The sequence below is a fragment of the Xiphias gladius genome, chromosome 17, assembly GCF_016859285.1.
Source record: "Xiphias gladius isolate SHS-SW01 ecotype Sanya breed wild chromosome 17, ASM1685928v1, whole genome shotgun sequence".
NCBI classification, from domain to species: domain Eukaryota; kingdom Metazoa; phylum Chordata; class Actinopteri; order Istiophoriformes; family Xiphiidae; genus Xiphias; species Xiphias gladius.
Window position 1 is genome coordinate 1,994,392 of NC_053416.1, and position 15,675 is coordinate 2,010,066.

At 46.5% G+C, this 15,675-nt stretch overlaps 1 protein-coding gene across 1 annotated transcript; it reads right to left on the reverse strand.

Moving 5' to 3' along the window:
- Nucleotides 1–2,098: 2,098 nt before the first annotated feature.
- Nucleotides 2,099–11,415, reverse strand: LOC120802209 (proline-rich protein 7). The gene is made up of 2 exons (XM_040149761.1): nt 11,058–11,415; nt 2,099–3,682 (listed from the first exon to the last, which is right to left on the reverse strand). Exons 1-2 carry the CDS (start codon nt 11,413–11,415, stop codon nt 3,132–3,134), a joined length of 909 nt encoding a protein of 302 aa, XP_040005695.1. The 3' UTR covers nt 2,099–3,131.
- Between the last annotated feature and the right edge of the window lie 4,260 nt (nt 11,416–15,675).

Consider the following 15,675-nt stretch of genomic DNA (forward strand, 5'->3'; position numbering starts at 1 on the left):
ACTTCTATCACCTCAAGTGTTTCTGGGAAGCCTGGCCCCTCTGCTTCAAAGTGACAGGCTGAGATGAAAGCAAATATGTGACTTGTGTTGTGCACAGAAAGAGGCCGGAAACGATTTTGAGACTCGAAAACTATTGCCAGCGACGATGGCAGGAGTGGCAGCCATGATGGCAGATTCCATTTCCTCGTCACTGAACCCTGCGTCCGACACAACGAAAGAGCAGTATTGGTATAAAGCATATGCTAGGCCTGCAGATAGAGGGCTGGAGAGAGACTGGCTAAGGGACGAATCACAGAGAATGGTTTGGGATGGAAAAAGGAGAGGGAAATAAATAAAGAATAAGCACAACGATACTGCAGTCGAAAGAGAAGAGAGAGAGGAAGCAGAGGGGAGAATTTAAGGGAAGAGAGGGAGGGTAAGCGTGACTCAGAGGTTAACAGAGGGTGTCAGACAGAAACTGAAATTCAAAATTTACATTAAAGGCTTTCTGATTGGCAGATGCAGACACTCGGAATCAATTTATAGCTGAGAGAAGCAGAGGAAAAGAGCAGAGATAATCTGATGAATAATTTATCTGAAAATTTCACAGGTTAGCACAGAGGTCAGAAGAGTACGAACAGAGGGCTGGAGAAGCCTTTTTTTTCTGTTGGATTAGAAAGGAAAAGATCATAAAGAGAACCAAAAATAATCAACTATCCAATGATAGATTTTAATTAACCAGTGTTACTTATCACAGCGAATTAAAATATGAAGAGAAAGGGGTCAGATGAAGATGCAGCAATTGATCCAGTGAAAGTTGCAACCTGCTGATTGTCACTGGCTTCCAAACCCCAAAGCAAATACATCTTTTTTTATTTTATTTTATTTTCACAATTAGGAATCATGGTAAAAGACGACATACAATCATAAAACAAACGCCAAATTTCCCTCCTGCGAATCAGTTTCGTTATCCTATCGTATATATGTGCAGGGGAGAGAGGAGGGCAAGAGGGTTTACAGTCCGTCTCGGCTTGGAAGGAAAACAAAGAATCCCGCACACTGTCCATCACTTGTTCTCACTTTATTGATATCGTTTCGGACGTCAGACTTCATCAGGTAGAGTTTATATAGTGTTTGTGAAGTTTACCTGGTTTTCAAGAATCAAGTCGAAGGTATTTGATCCTATTCACCTGTCTTTAAGACTTTGACTCAAGCTTTGTTGAAATAGGCTGTAAGCATACAGGTCCTCTCCAACAGAGGTCTTCATGGGTCCAAAATTTTGGACCTGATCCGAAATAGACCCCTGGAAAACCTGCCCAAACCTGCATAAATACGTTTTTCAAAAAAGAGAAGAGACCCATTCCAAAGGGGACCCAACGACAGTCGGACCAAATCCAAATAGACCTTGGCGAAGTTACTGTAGACTCAGTCCAAATTTCGGTGGACCCGAACAGACTCACGTAGAGAGAACATCAGCACTAGCAGCAGCATGGAGCTCGCTAAAAAACAGAGCAGAGCCGGTTTCTAGGAGAAGTTGAAACCTGCATCACTAGCAGTCTTCTCCTTATCACCAACAAACTGCTCAGGGCGCCTTGAAAACCAACAGCCGTGGTCGAGCACTGAGGCAATACATGTCACTTTTTCCTGTCACATTCATCTTCTGTGATGATTATAAAAACCATGTGATCAGAGCTGATAGACAGCATATATTACAATTTTGACCTAGTCCGACTCAGGTCAAGGTTCAGGTCTCAGTTGCTAGGAACCAAATGAACCTGTGAAAACCTCTGTATCCCATAATAATAGTCAAATTCAGTATAAAGTGTGTTCAGAACCATTGGGCACACGGGAAGAAATTAACAACAATGTCAAAAGTAAATAAAGAACATCCAATAAAAAGGGATGTAATGAAATGAATGGCTTTAACTTTGACTTCAGGATGCTCCTGTGGAAGGAGCAATAGGATCCAAGGATCCAATATTTAGTGGTGTGTTGGTTATGAGAAATACAACTGCTTGTACACAAACCAAAGTTTTTATTTTTTTTTATTTTGCCATTTTAACCCTTTTTACTTCATAAATTAATGGAGGAAACCTTGAAGATGAAGAGTGGGTTTTTTTTTTTTTTTTTAAATTTCACAAGAGAAAAGGCATTTGTCACAAAGCTTAAATTCGTAGGTGAAAAACAAGGTTGTTCACATTAATGGCCCTGCTAACGTCATCCTGTGACCACCAAAAGGGCCCTGACTTCCAGGTTGAGGCCACACTACAACAGTTAAAGACGACACAGAAAATAACAAAGCAGCGTGTTACAAAATGCAATCCCGGCTAGCTTGTGTACTCTGCCTCTTTTAGAAAGGAGAACTGGCCTTTGGGCTCTAATGTCACGAACAGAACAAGGTCGAGTCTGACCCAAGGTCGCCACTTGTTCTTTTGTAAGTGTTAATGCTCTCACAGTCCTTGTGAAGAGGCAGGCTGCGAACAGAGTCTACAAAAATCAGAGCAGATAAAAGAGGACAGGTCGTCGTGGGCAACAGATGGTTCCCAGGAGCCATGGCAACAGCAGACTGGTACAATAGGTTGCTCCGGCGCAGAGAGAAGACGGGAGGGATGAACAGAATGAGAAGGCGACACGAAAACGGGAGGTAGAGACGAAAATAAAGGTCGAGAGTCTGGATGAGAGCCACGGAAACAGCTGTGCTTGTTGCTCGTTTGTTGCTCTTCCCCTGCCAGTTACTGGCTCTTTCCTCTCCTCCTCTGCTGTTCAAACGGTCCTTGACTCAATTAACTTTGATATGACGCCGGGATACCTCAGTGACTCAACAACACTGGTTTGAAAGAGTGTGTGTAATTTCCTCTATTACCCACACACAGAGCTTAAAGCCACAATCCCAGCAGAGAAAGCGGCACCCTTTGCCCACAGAGCCGCCCGGGGAACTGAACTCCTGGCGCCTTCGCAGCACTTTAATCCTCTTGTAGCTCTTTGGGGAATCATATCTCTCTCCACCGGCGCTAGTGCTGTAAACACTGAGCTGGAAAGGAGGCATACAGACAGGAAGTCTGTCCTTAACGATCTCCTGCTTAAGGCTCTTCCGAGATGGACCAAACTTATTGGTTGGTTGGTTGGTTGGTTGGTTAGAAAGCATCCAGGGCCTAGACCGCAGTGCTCCGACCCAGCAGAGGGAAGGCTGTTGGTAGGCCACAGCTGGGCTCCAGTCCCCTCAGTCCGTGAACCCCCTGTAACCCTTCTTGGAATCCCTGTATCCCCCCTTGAAGTCCTTGTATTCCACTTCGGACCCCAAGTCCATCACGGTGAGTCCTGGGCTCTCGGCGGGGCATGGTAGCCGTCGCTGTGGCAGCCTGGAGGGAGCGCCCCCCCGGCAGGTCGAGGTTGTTGTGGTTCAAGTCCATGTTGGACAGGAGGTGACCCAGAGAGTCCCAGCGCTGGGACGAAGGCAGGCGTATCAGGGAGGAGTAACCCCGATCGGGGAACACGGTTGCCGCGGGAGGCTTACTGGTCTCAGATGTGAACACCGGAGCACGGTCCTGGTGTTCTCTGAGAGGTGGCGGCGCTGCTCGAAGCGGGCCAGGCTTCAGATAGGTGCCCCCCCGTGGGTCGGCCAAGACCTCGCTGTAGGGCGGAGGGGGATCCTCCATCAGGACTGCCTCCTCATAGCAGGGCGGCTTCCCAAAGATATCTGCCTCTGCTAATGAAAGAGGAGATTGGGAGTCAGGATTAATCAGAAGTTTTACCAGAAGTTTTGCACTTGTGGGATTTTTTTTTTTTCCTTTAAAAACAGACTAAAATATCATATTTAGACAAAAATGAATTTTCACCGCAATTATAAAGGGACACCTGGAACACTTGGAAGTATACGTTAAACCGCACGCAAGGTCAAACTTTACTCTTCTGACGAATCGTCTGCTTTTGAACCCTGAAGGTTTTATACTCGTAAAAGTTTCCCTAGAAAAGCTGTTTTTAATGTTTGTGATGTCGACCCAGTGGGACGTGGCATCATCTCGCAGTTTGGTATTCAGGTCTCATAATACACACTTGCTGGAATAAAGGCATCATAAAATACACAGTGAGAGAGTATGAACGTGCAGACAGACACACACACTCTTCATTTTGCCCTCGCAACCCAAACGACTGTAGTTAACACCTGCCTGTGTGAAACCTGACACTCTCTCTTCCCCTGTTTCTCTCTCACTCACACACACACACACACACACACACACACACACACACACACAGGCATATTATTGTCTTGCGCCAATCGCTCCTATTTCAAGTTTTCCATCTTCAGCCTCTCTCATCACTTCTCGAGAAGGAACTGCACAACACACACGTGAAAACACACTTTCATCACACATGAATTCCTGTTTACTCTGATTAGACAGTCAGCAGGGCAGATGAAGGTCCCCCCCTCATTCTTCGCTGAAAATCCCGAAGGTTCAACTCGCCTGAATGGTTTTTGATGCCCTTGTGTGGTGCAGGTATCAGGTAGTAATGCTAGGGGGCAACTAGTTTCCACGGGATGTCCACCGTCATTTTACAGTCATGCCTCACAACGTGCGTCGGCGATGCAGAACGGTGATGATTCTTGTGTGTCTGACATCTGCCCTTACGTCTCACCATGGAGTGTAAGTATAAACTTCGGAGGGTCAGGCAGTGGCCAACGAGCGAATGAGGGCGCGTGCTCGCAGTGGATCTGGGCCTGGTCGGTCGCGGGTTGACATTATCAGGCAAACTGTTTCCATTCAGACGTACCCTGATTCTTTTTTTTTTTTTCCAGCAGGTGTGTTGGTAGCACAGCCACAAATTGCCTCTGAAAGCCTCTCGGCACTTTGTCCATGAAGGACGCGCTTGCAAATTTAGCTCGGAGAGAGATGACAGATTCTTTCTCTTGTTACTGCCGATTCATACTCATGGTGTCTGGGTGAGCACTTTGAGGGGTTCCCTCAATTTCTGCTTCCTTCTAAGAACTGACTGACTGACTGAATTTCTTTGACGACTAGAAATACAGAATGACTGCACAGCCGGAGTAACGACCATCAAGGATTAAAACACAGAGAAGTCCCAGAGGCTTATGTACGTGGTGTGAATGTCGACACTTTTTGTTTTGCTTTTGTTTTGTCGTGTGTGTCCTTCGCAATCGATCCGGTCAGAGTCATGGTAAAAAAAAAAAAATTTCAGCAGAAACCAGTCAGCCAATCATTTCCCTCCTCTTTGCCCACGGAGCTCTCGGATCTAATCGGTGGGAAGGTGAAAACCCAAAATGTTGGTTCTCTGTAAATGAAACTCAGTTTGGTGACTGTGTGTGGCTGGACGAGATCCACGTCCATGTTTTGACACTGTGGGAGATTAATCAAAATGTTTGTCTGCTGATATCTGCACTTTTGCAGAGCATTTCCTGCCTGTCGGCAGTGTTAGGAGACAAAGTGCTGAATCGTTCAGTTGGAGTTTGGAGACAGAACTGAGGCCTTTAAGCAAATCAGTTTGATTTATTCTTCCGACTGACGTTGAAGCAAAAAGCAGCCGATTATTCTCGTTGTACTGCAGAGAAGCAAAGCAGAAAAATAAGATTTGCAAAACACAGGTTCCCTCCTGCAACGTTTCTAAAATAACGCTGCCCTGACAGAGAGCCTGTGGGCATATAGTGTAACTGTGGAGTCTTTATTTCAATGTATTGCCAGTATAAAGGAAAAGGTTTTGGGCCTGATAAAATGCCCATGGGACACAAACATCTATCCTAAAGCAGTTTTTTGGACCAACTGAAGGCAGATTCTATTTCCAGGCTGATGAATCTGCCCAGATCCTGATCAATATCTATCCAAATGTTGCACAACTTCTCCTCCTGCTGCTTTTAAAGACTTAGCGGGACCTGAAATATTAACAGAGACTCATCCTGCCAGTTTCATGCACGAGCTCTGTTTTGAAAAAGGAAAAAAAGTTTGCTTATCCATCTCCCGAACAAGTTTTAAAAGCGCCCGTGAGAGAAGATCTCTTTCAAAGTGACGAACGTCTGAACTCGATCCCCGATGCTAAACGTGGCCACAGTAGATGACGCGTGTGTGTGGGCGCATTTTCTCCGCTAAAGAGTAGAAGCTAATCTGGCAGCCGGGGAAATCCAGCAAGAAACACTAGATTCCCCTGCAGTGGTTTCTTTCTTCCTGACGGAGGAAATAAACGTTAGTATGAGCAGGTGAAATCGCTTCGGCGTTCTTTAAATCGCTCGTCAAGCATCGTGAGTTTGAAGCGGCTCAAGCCGCGAGCACATGCCACGAGACGCATGCTTGCTCTGTTGTCAGTCACGTAAACTGAGACAAAGACAAGTTTCATGTCTCGCGTTAAGAAAGAAGAGAAAAAGGCTGCTGGTGGTAAATGAACACACACATTGCTTTCTTTATTTTTTGCAGCCACCTTTCATTTTTTTGTTAGTAGCTTTTCTCTTATAAACGTAACTTTTGCTCTACTGAATCTGTGCTTTGTCCGTTTGTGTGAAATATGTCCTGTTCATGTTTTTGAGCTATTTTCATTATTGGCTAATTTGCTGTTTTTTATTTCTCAATCAACCGATTCATTCTTGGATCTACAGAAGGTCAGGAAATGGTGACAAAGTCCCGTCCTGGTTTCCTAGAAACCAGGTCGAACCACTCAAATAGCGCCTTGCTTCTGACCAACAGTGCGAAACCCATAGATAATCATTTTAAACGTCGAAAAAGAAAACAAAACTCATCCAGTGTTCACATTTGAGGATGAAAAAATCACTCAGATGATTGATTGAATCATTGATTATCTATGACAGTAAAACACGCATCATTCCTCCGGCTGAACCGGTTTACGGCGAAGAAAACAAACAGAGCAACAGGTGTATGTTGAACCGTTGCCATGGCGTGTCTTTGAGTGTGTTCTCGTGTGTGTGTGCACGCCTGGCAACAACCCATCACTCCCACCATCACGCCTCACAGAGAGCTCCAGGATCAGGCTCTCATGGCGTATCAGCTCTGAGCTCACTCCCCCGTCGACCTCCCTGCTGCAAACAATGCCGCCGGCTGCCAGCGCGGCTTTAAATAACGAGCGGCCGGGCAGAAACGAAATCGGCAGAAACACGCGGGACTGATGTTTCCGCTGGGAGGATCAGAGGGGCTTCGTTTGAAGTAGCTGCCAGTTCTGGGGGGATAAAGCATGTAACCGTATTACGCCGAACACCGCAGTGCGATGCGCTGATTTCACCGTGAGTCTGGCGCTAACTGAGTTACAGGATCCCGCAGACGTGAGGTAGAATGTGGAGCAGACGCCGGCGTTGCGTTGCTCGTTTGACCACGCGTGGCGGTTGACTGTCTTATTCCCCCCTCGTCTTATCTCCGCTCTCATGTCGTCCCACCTTTCTCATCTCTCGTCATTGAATCTCATCCCTCTCTTGTCTACACTGGTTTTCTCATCCTCCTTTCTAATCTCCTCGATCCCATTCCATCTCTTCGTAACTCACCTCCTCCTCCTCCTCTCTTTTTTCCTCACTTCTCATTTCATCACGTGTCTTCCACCTTGTAATACTCTCCTCTCTGGCATCATCTCAGACCTCTGCTCTGATCTGTCTCCCCGTCTCATCCCTCCCCCTCCTCTCTCGTCCTTCTTCTCTCACCACCTCTTTCCTCTCACCCCTTTTCTCTCACTCCTCTCCTTTCCACATCTAATTGTCCTCGTCTCATTTCACTTCTCCCCTCCTCATCTCATCTCATTTGTTATTGATTTATCATTTTCATATCACCCCGCTTCTCCTGTCCCACCACCTTTCCTCTCAACTTCCATGTATTGACACTAACAGGTCGCAGCCAGGAATCGTCAATCGCTTCCCCTGGAGCAGGCCGACCATCTCAGCTGACGTCTCATTTTGTACTAATGGCTACTGTGGAGAAACGCCAGAGAACTACGCAGTACAACCACTTACAGTAAGCGAGCAAACATCATTTTCCGGGTTCGAAACTCTCCGGAATCAACAGCCGCCGCCGGTCTGAACTGAGCGACTTATCGAGGCCGCTCCCGGTGTGAGCTTCAACAGCCCGTCAGAGCAACGCACGCCGGCTTTGTGGGATGTCAGCTGAAACTCGCAAGTGCATTTTCTTTGCGCTAAGTATCCACCGCTCCCTTGCAAGCAGACGCGGGGAGCGAGCCAAAGGTTTTCCTCTGAAGCAGTTTTTTCAAGACGGTCTCGCGCTGCTAACTAATCAATCAAACCGGGTACCTGAAGACCCAAAATGTAAATGTTTGAAAGAAGACGAGGACTTTGAGGTTAAAGTGCCGACGTTCGGCTCTAGTCTGAGGGCGTCTGAAGATCCGCCAGCAGGGCCGTAGGGTTGGACTCACGATGTCGGTCAGTCCGACGCTTTGGTCAATACTCAAATACCTTGAACTCTCGCTTGCCGTCAAAGTCAAGCACGCACATTCATGAATTTTATTAACTTTATTAATCCCCAGGTCAAACTTTACTTTGGTTTATGGCTGAATCTCACAAAACTGATTGCAAATCATTCCCTGCTGAACAGTAGCATGTTAATACCGTCATCGTGGGCATGTTGACGTTAGCATTTAGCCTGGCAGAGCTGCTGACATGGCTGTGGGTCCTGTACTCTTGCTTTACATAGGTTCCCAGTTCTAGGTGGCCAAGTTCACACGGACTCAACTAAACTCAGACGCTCGGTGTCTTTCTGTCTCTCCCGGTCCTCCGCTGTGCTCAGCTGGTCAGCACCTGCCTCTCTTTTAGCTCTGCCGCTGCCTGGATACGGAACCTCTTCATCAGTCTGCTTTGTGACCAAGGCCCCAGCAACCTTTTGTTTTATCCTTTGCCGTCTGTCTCTGCCCATTAAACATCTTTGACAGCAGCTGATGCTCTTTTACTCGCCCCAGCTTTGCTTCTACTCCCCGATAATCCCTCTGCCTCCCATCTCTGTCCTTCGTCCCTCTTCTTTTCTAGCACTGTACAAATGTTAAAGGTTTTGATTCTGTTCCCTCTGTTCCTTCTCCTTCTTGTTCTCCACCTACTTGCTTTTCAGTTTCTTGTTTTGCTCTGTAGATAATTTAGAATTAATTCTCTCTCTCCACATTTAATGGTAGATACATCGGTAAATTCTCATGCAATCCAGGACAGAAACACTGTTTTTAAACAAAAAAATGTAGAGTTTAAAACTTCCTGAAGTTAGTATCTGATGAAACGCTGTTCGAACAGCAATTCTGCTGCAGGTTGTTAAAGCTCTAAGGTCACTTGGAGCTTGTAGGGTTTTTACTGGGTCCGTCAGTGTCGTATGTGAAACGCCTGGGCTTTTGATCTACGCTAATGCTACTTACAACAATTTTCACTGCAATTGCACGTTTTTCCATTTCAGGCGTCTCTTGCAATTCAACTAGGTTGACGCTCGCATCCCTGAAAAGGAAAGTTGCCCCACGTTCACCTCTGTTGGCAGAGTGAAAAGAATGTCCGGAAAACTCGTGAATTCATTTCCATGAAAACTGTTGTACACATCGGCCTGGGGCTCTAAAGTTAGATTGGACAGGAATAGTTAGGTTAGGAAGGGAACGCTTCATGGCCGGTGTGGACAGGATGCGTCACTCCTTCAACATTCATACGGGGGGAAAATCTGAACTGGTCCTATTTAACATGGAGACCTGGGGAAAAGCAGTGCTGCTGCTGCTGACTCCACACTCTGTCTCTGGTTGTCTCTTCCTTCTCGTCTCTCTGGTTTTTTGTTTCGTTTTTTTCTTTTCTTTTTTTTTAGTTTAGCCGTGGACATGCTGTTGCTCACTCTCTCACTGCTCGGCCTCCGCAGTCGCCGCCCACGCCTCAGCGGCAGCTGTCACCACGACGCTCCGCGGGGGCACGCTGCCCGGCAGGCAGGGAGCTGGAGGCTGGGAACCGGAGCGTCTAAAAAAGTCTGACACAGTGCATAATATAATCCTTGTCCCTTTCCTATGCTCTTCTGTCTGCATCTGAATTTCTCATTGGGATTTTTTTTTTTCCCTGTTTTTGTTGTATTTTTAATTGAAATAAAGAAGCTGAGTTCCAATTCTTATGTCTTACGAATGAAATGTGCATTTGGCTCGTAAATAAAAAGAAGACAAATCTGTGACGGGTTTGGTATTCGTCAGTGATTTTACATCCAGCGGTAGAGAAGGGATTAATTTTGAGCTGGAGAGAAGACCCGCGGCGAGTTTGCCGTTGAGACTAATGGGTGCGCTAGTTTATATTTTGAGTGGGAAGGCTGACTGCTGAAGTGTAACTGCAGGGAGGAAAAACCCTCCGCCGCGCGGTCAACTTGAAGTCGGAGGCGGCTGGATTTGCTGGTGGCCGGTTCTGATTAAATTAAACCTTTTTTTTGCGTTGTTAATACGTTGACCTGGGGTTCACTAAAATCGCATGTGAACCCAAGGGTCTTATGTGACCATGTGCATTTGAACATAACCACTGGGAGCGTTGAAGGAAGTCAACCCCACTCTCATTCACTTTCACTGGCTCCAGATTAAGTCCTGCGTAAGCGCTGACAAAAAAAAAAAGAACAAATCTTTTCCGCTGAGAAATTAAACAACTGATCTTGTCAAGTTTGGGCCACGTCTGCACGACTATGTACGGCTTCCGGGAAACAGCCTGCGCTGAGCCTGACGCTGACAAAAGCTCCTCATTTTCTTCCACCAGCACAGCTTTTATGTCACCAAACTAACTGCCGGCAGTCGTACCTCCGTACCTCGAGTACCGTGTGAAGAAGATGCAGGTGGTGACTGACCCGTTTTTCCCTCGGGGCTTACCGTAGCTGTGCGCACCCCCTGCTGAGAGCGTTCAATACTACAAACCCGTGCTCCGTACTCCACCCGACTCCACTGGACCTGACTTGACTCGGTTGCTGCTGATACCAGCCCTCGTACTTACCCCCTCCCCCCTTTAAAAATCAGCATTAAAACAAACTACAATTCAAATTCAAAGTTCGAGCGTCGCACATCACTGACTCTACAGAAACCTTGAACCAGAACGGTGTAAAGTATATAACAAGAGAAGCAATAAACAAGCCATAACAATCCCTTTACGTTACCTGGCACGCTGACCCAGGTTGCTTGTGGCATGTGATGAGGAACCAGCAGAGGAAGTGGCGGCGGCTGGGTGTGAGGAGGGCAGAACTGCGGCGGCTCCCTGGGCAGCTGCGGAGGCGGTGGTGGCAGAGGAGGAGGAGGAGGAGGAGGAGGGGGAGGCGGGTATCCTGCGGGTTGACAGCCGAGCGGCTCCATCTCTACCGTTCGCAGACATTGCTCCCTGAGCCTCTCCTCACGGCGGCGCTTCAGCCTGCGCTGCAGGAAGCTGCAGAAACAGCAGAGCATGACGACGAGGGCCCAGACCAACCAGAAGCCGGCGAAACAGGCCAGGAAGGTGTAGGTGCCCTGCGACATCACCATGGCCCTGATGGGATGGACGGGGAGGTCCCCCCGAGGTCGGAAGAGGTGATTTCAGATGCGCTCCTGCTGTCCTCTGGATGCAGGTGACGGTGAAGCGTATGATCCGGCTCTCCGGGTTCAAAAAGGTGAATTCCGGCACGTTTATCACATTCAGTGATAATAATCAAGGTGGGAGCTAAAAGACGGACGCAGGTGATAAACCGCGAGAGACGGAGTCGCAGAGACCATGCTTCTTGGACGACTTCCAGTTCAGCCACTCGACTTGAACACTGATGAATTTAAATCAGTTGCATTTGTGACACCCCTCAAATCATCAGAAAAAAATTCAGATTCTGAAACCCTTAAAAGCCCTTCGGAACAGTAACTGTGACAGCTTTTGTTTCGTGGTGGCAGTTCTTTCACTTCAATGCTTCGCTGATTTAAAAAGATATATTTAAATGCCTTCCTGTTTAAGTGATTGCGAAAAGGCTTTCTGAGATCCTTGGCAATACCTGAAGAAGTTAAAAATGATGATGATTTAATTAACAACAGTTCACGTGAATAGTTGGTGAGTGAAGAAAATCCAGTCAAATTCAGCAGAATTCACATGTCAGAGTACTAAACGTTCTGCGGTTACAGTGTTGGTGGTGTTTACGAAGGGCTGTCAGTCAATAAAAAGCAACATCCTCCATAAAATGCGTAACCACACGCATTCCCATTTCATTCCCAAATCTCACTAAACTATGCCTGATGAGGTCGATTGCCTTGGAAACAGCAGCGGCTCGTTAGTCTCACCACAACCAGGTCCGTCCACCTGCTTTGGAGATAAATGGGTGCAAATCACAGGACGTTACACTTTTAAGGCGTGACAACAACAAGAACAACAAAAAAAAATCAGATTTATGTCTGGAAAGCAACAGCACCACCAAACTCACTAAGATATTCAAAGGAAATCGTTGTGCTTTCTTGAAATATTGAAGGTAAATTCATTTCAACCTAAAAAGAATCAGAGTCTCTATATTTCAAAGTTACTGAATAGTCAGAAACCTGGTAATTGGATCAGGAAACTTGAGTCAACCTGCAGGAAATTTAAAAAGCCTTCTCTTTCTGTTTGCAAATCTCGCGTATGCGTCCAGATGTTTTAGAAATCAGCTCCGGCAGCCTGAAATGCCCCTCATTTAGATGGAAATGTGTCTGAATCCCAGGATAAGCACACACATTCACAGACGGACACACACACACTGTTATTCCACAGGACTACAGACGAACTCTGCACCTTCCCCGGCGCTTCAGCAGCAGCAAACATTCCCCTAAATTCTCCAAAAGGCTCCGCCACACTCCTTGCAGTAATCCATCCTCTCAGTTGGCTCGAAAGGCTGATAAAGGTGCGGTGGCTGAAAACATTTTCCTCTCTTCTGATGGAAAATAAAAACTGCAACGGCACCTTCGCCGGGTTTTTTCAGGCAGAACGCTGGTCCAAGAGATAAAGAGGAAATAAAAATAAGAGAAATAAGTAGTCAGATGAACTGAGGCGACGTCCAATCAGAAGCGGCAGAAAACCCAGAGGTGAAGCGTGAATCCACGTCGGGCGGGTTCATCCGCGCGAAGCCAAACAGCTGGTCCCTTTCGGACTGCGGGGTGTCGGAGCCTGGGGCCCGTCTGCACCGCCACAACGCCGAATTCTTCCCTCTCAGACCCCGGCGGGACTCCTCAGCCTCACGCTGCTCTACAAAGACACACGGGGAGGAAGCGAGAACATCGTCAGCGATTATCAGAGGAGAAATTCAGACAATATCTCAGCACGGTCAGAACCCCGAGCGGTAAAAACAGCACAGAGGCCGCGCGGTTATGAATCTCAGCTGTTCGGGCAGGATTACGACGCAGACCTCGGGAGGGTGGGTATCGGTTTCCCACTTCAGAGACCAGCTGACAGGGAAGATATTCACAGTGATGTGATGACAGACAGAGTTACTGGAAAAAGCTAAAAAAAAACAAAAACAACAACCCGCATACACCTCACATTCATACTTACATTTTTTTAAAATTTATGACACTTATTTTCCACACTGCATTCCCCTCCCCAAATAGGGCGTTTATCCATGCCCCCCCAGAACAAACGTATGGAAGTATCACCTGATATGACGCTCTGAGATTTCTCTCAGTCTTTTTACGAATCGTAGCTACCAAATTAAAACCTGTGACGACGCTATGTTTGAGGTTTGGTCAGGTTTGAGTACAAAAACAGTTTGACAAAGGGGATAACTGTTAGCTTAACCGCAGTCTTCCCCTAAACTTCACCAAAGTCAGGGGTTTTGTTGACCCGTCCATCTGTAAGTCTTCCCCCCGTTGCCACATCGCGCTACTTCCGCCTTTGCTTCCAAAGGACAAGTGGCATAACTCCCGGTCTTTACCACTTGACCGTGAACATCTGTTGTTATTGTGCATTTGCTGAAACGATGGGACGACAGTCTCATCGTTAATGTTGGATTGCGTTACACTAGAAAAGAGGTGATTCGTACACTTGTAGGTGGCATGAAAAGCCTAGAGAGGGCGAGACTGGGGATAACGATGCAAATTTGCAGACGGTCTCCCCAAGAAGACGTCCACAGGGTCGCACTCAGTTGCTCACATGCAAAGTGCCACAAATAGTTGTGCCGAGAATGAAAAGAGGGAGCTAGAGGGAGAGGTACAATCCCTGGCTTCTTTCCCACCTCCGCACGGCTCGCCAATCACGTCGTGAAGTGGGTGTGAATGTCGGCTTGTCGGCTTCACAGAGGCACAGAAAAAAAGGGACAGCAACCCGACGTCCCAAAGGTGTGGAGGGAGGGGGTTTCGGAAGCTATCCGACCATCCAACAGCAGCTCTGACAGAGTACGCTGTCCCCTTAAGCCCACCAGGGGCCTCCAGTAATAACAATGTTAATGATAATAATAATGATAATAATAATAATAATTTTTGGTCTGAGCACCCACTCAGACAGACAAAGGTTGGGTTACATAAGAAAAAATTAATATCCAATATCCAGCCCAAGTCTGAAGCTGGATTCAGACGGAGAGGAAGACGTAGCAAGAAGAGGAAAAGGAAAGTCGTGGAAGAAGGAGGAGAAAGAACGAGAAGAAAATCTGCCCAGGAGGCTCAGGTCGACGACGTTCACCCCAACTCCAAATAAATATTCATTTCTTTTTTTTCTTCCATTTTCCTTGTATAATGTTTTGCTCCAGTGGTTCTTTGATACTGGAATACACTCAATAATCTCCTTCTGACAAAGACAGATGCTGTTCCCTTCCCCTGCTCAAAGAGGCCACCGAGTTTACGTTCCTGATAAACTTGTGTTTTGATTAAAAAGCACGAACTGGCTAAGGGGATGTGGTCTGTGGCCTCTGAAAGACAGAACACAGAAATACCTAAATAATTCTGTGTCGTAACAACAGCAGAACAATTAGGCACGAGCAGCGGCTGGGTTTTGTTTCTTGTCTGCAAGAGTCTGCAAAACGATTGTGTTTATCTCTCACTCCAGTGACAAGAATAAGCAAACATGTCCTTCCCGGCGCGGCTGCTGACACTCCTCTGGACACTAGCGTGTTTTGTTCTTCGGTTAAGAATAAACTTTTTGGCAAAAACTGAGGGGGCAACAGCAGGAGAAACTGTACATTCGTTGCGGTTAAACATCTTTGCTTACGAAAACAATTTTTTATAGCTGAGTTTCATAACATTTGGGGATTTGGTGGTAATTTTAGTGCTGGCCCGAAATCAGCTAACCAAATACTACTGGTGTTTTCTACTGGTGTTTTTATGGTGTTTTCTACTGGTGTTTTCTACTGGTGTTTTCTACTGGTGTTTTCTACTGGTGTTTTCTACTGGTGTTTTCTACTGGTGTTTTCTACTGGTGTTTTCTACTGGTGTTTTCTACTGGTGTTTTCTACTGGTGTTTTCTACTGGTGTTTTCTACTGGTGTTTTCTACTGGTGTTTTCTACTGGTGTTTTCTACTGGTGTTTTCTACTGGTGTTTTCTACTGGTGTTTTCTACTGGTGTTTTCTACTGGTGTTTTCTACTGGTGTTTTCTACTGGTGTTTTCTACTGGTGTTTTCTACTGGTGTTTTCTACTGGTGTTTTCTACTGGTGTTTTCTACTGGTGTTTTCTACTGGTGTTTTCTACTGGTGTTTTCTACTGGTGTTTTCTACTGGTGTTTTCTACTGGTGTTTTCTACTGGTGTTTTCTACTGGTGTTTTCTACTGGTGTTTTCTACTGGTGTTTTCTACTGGTGTTTTCTACTGGTGTT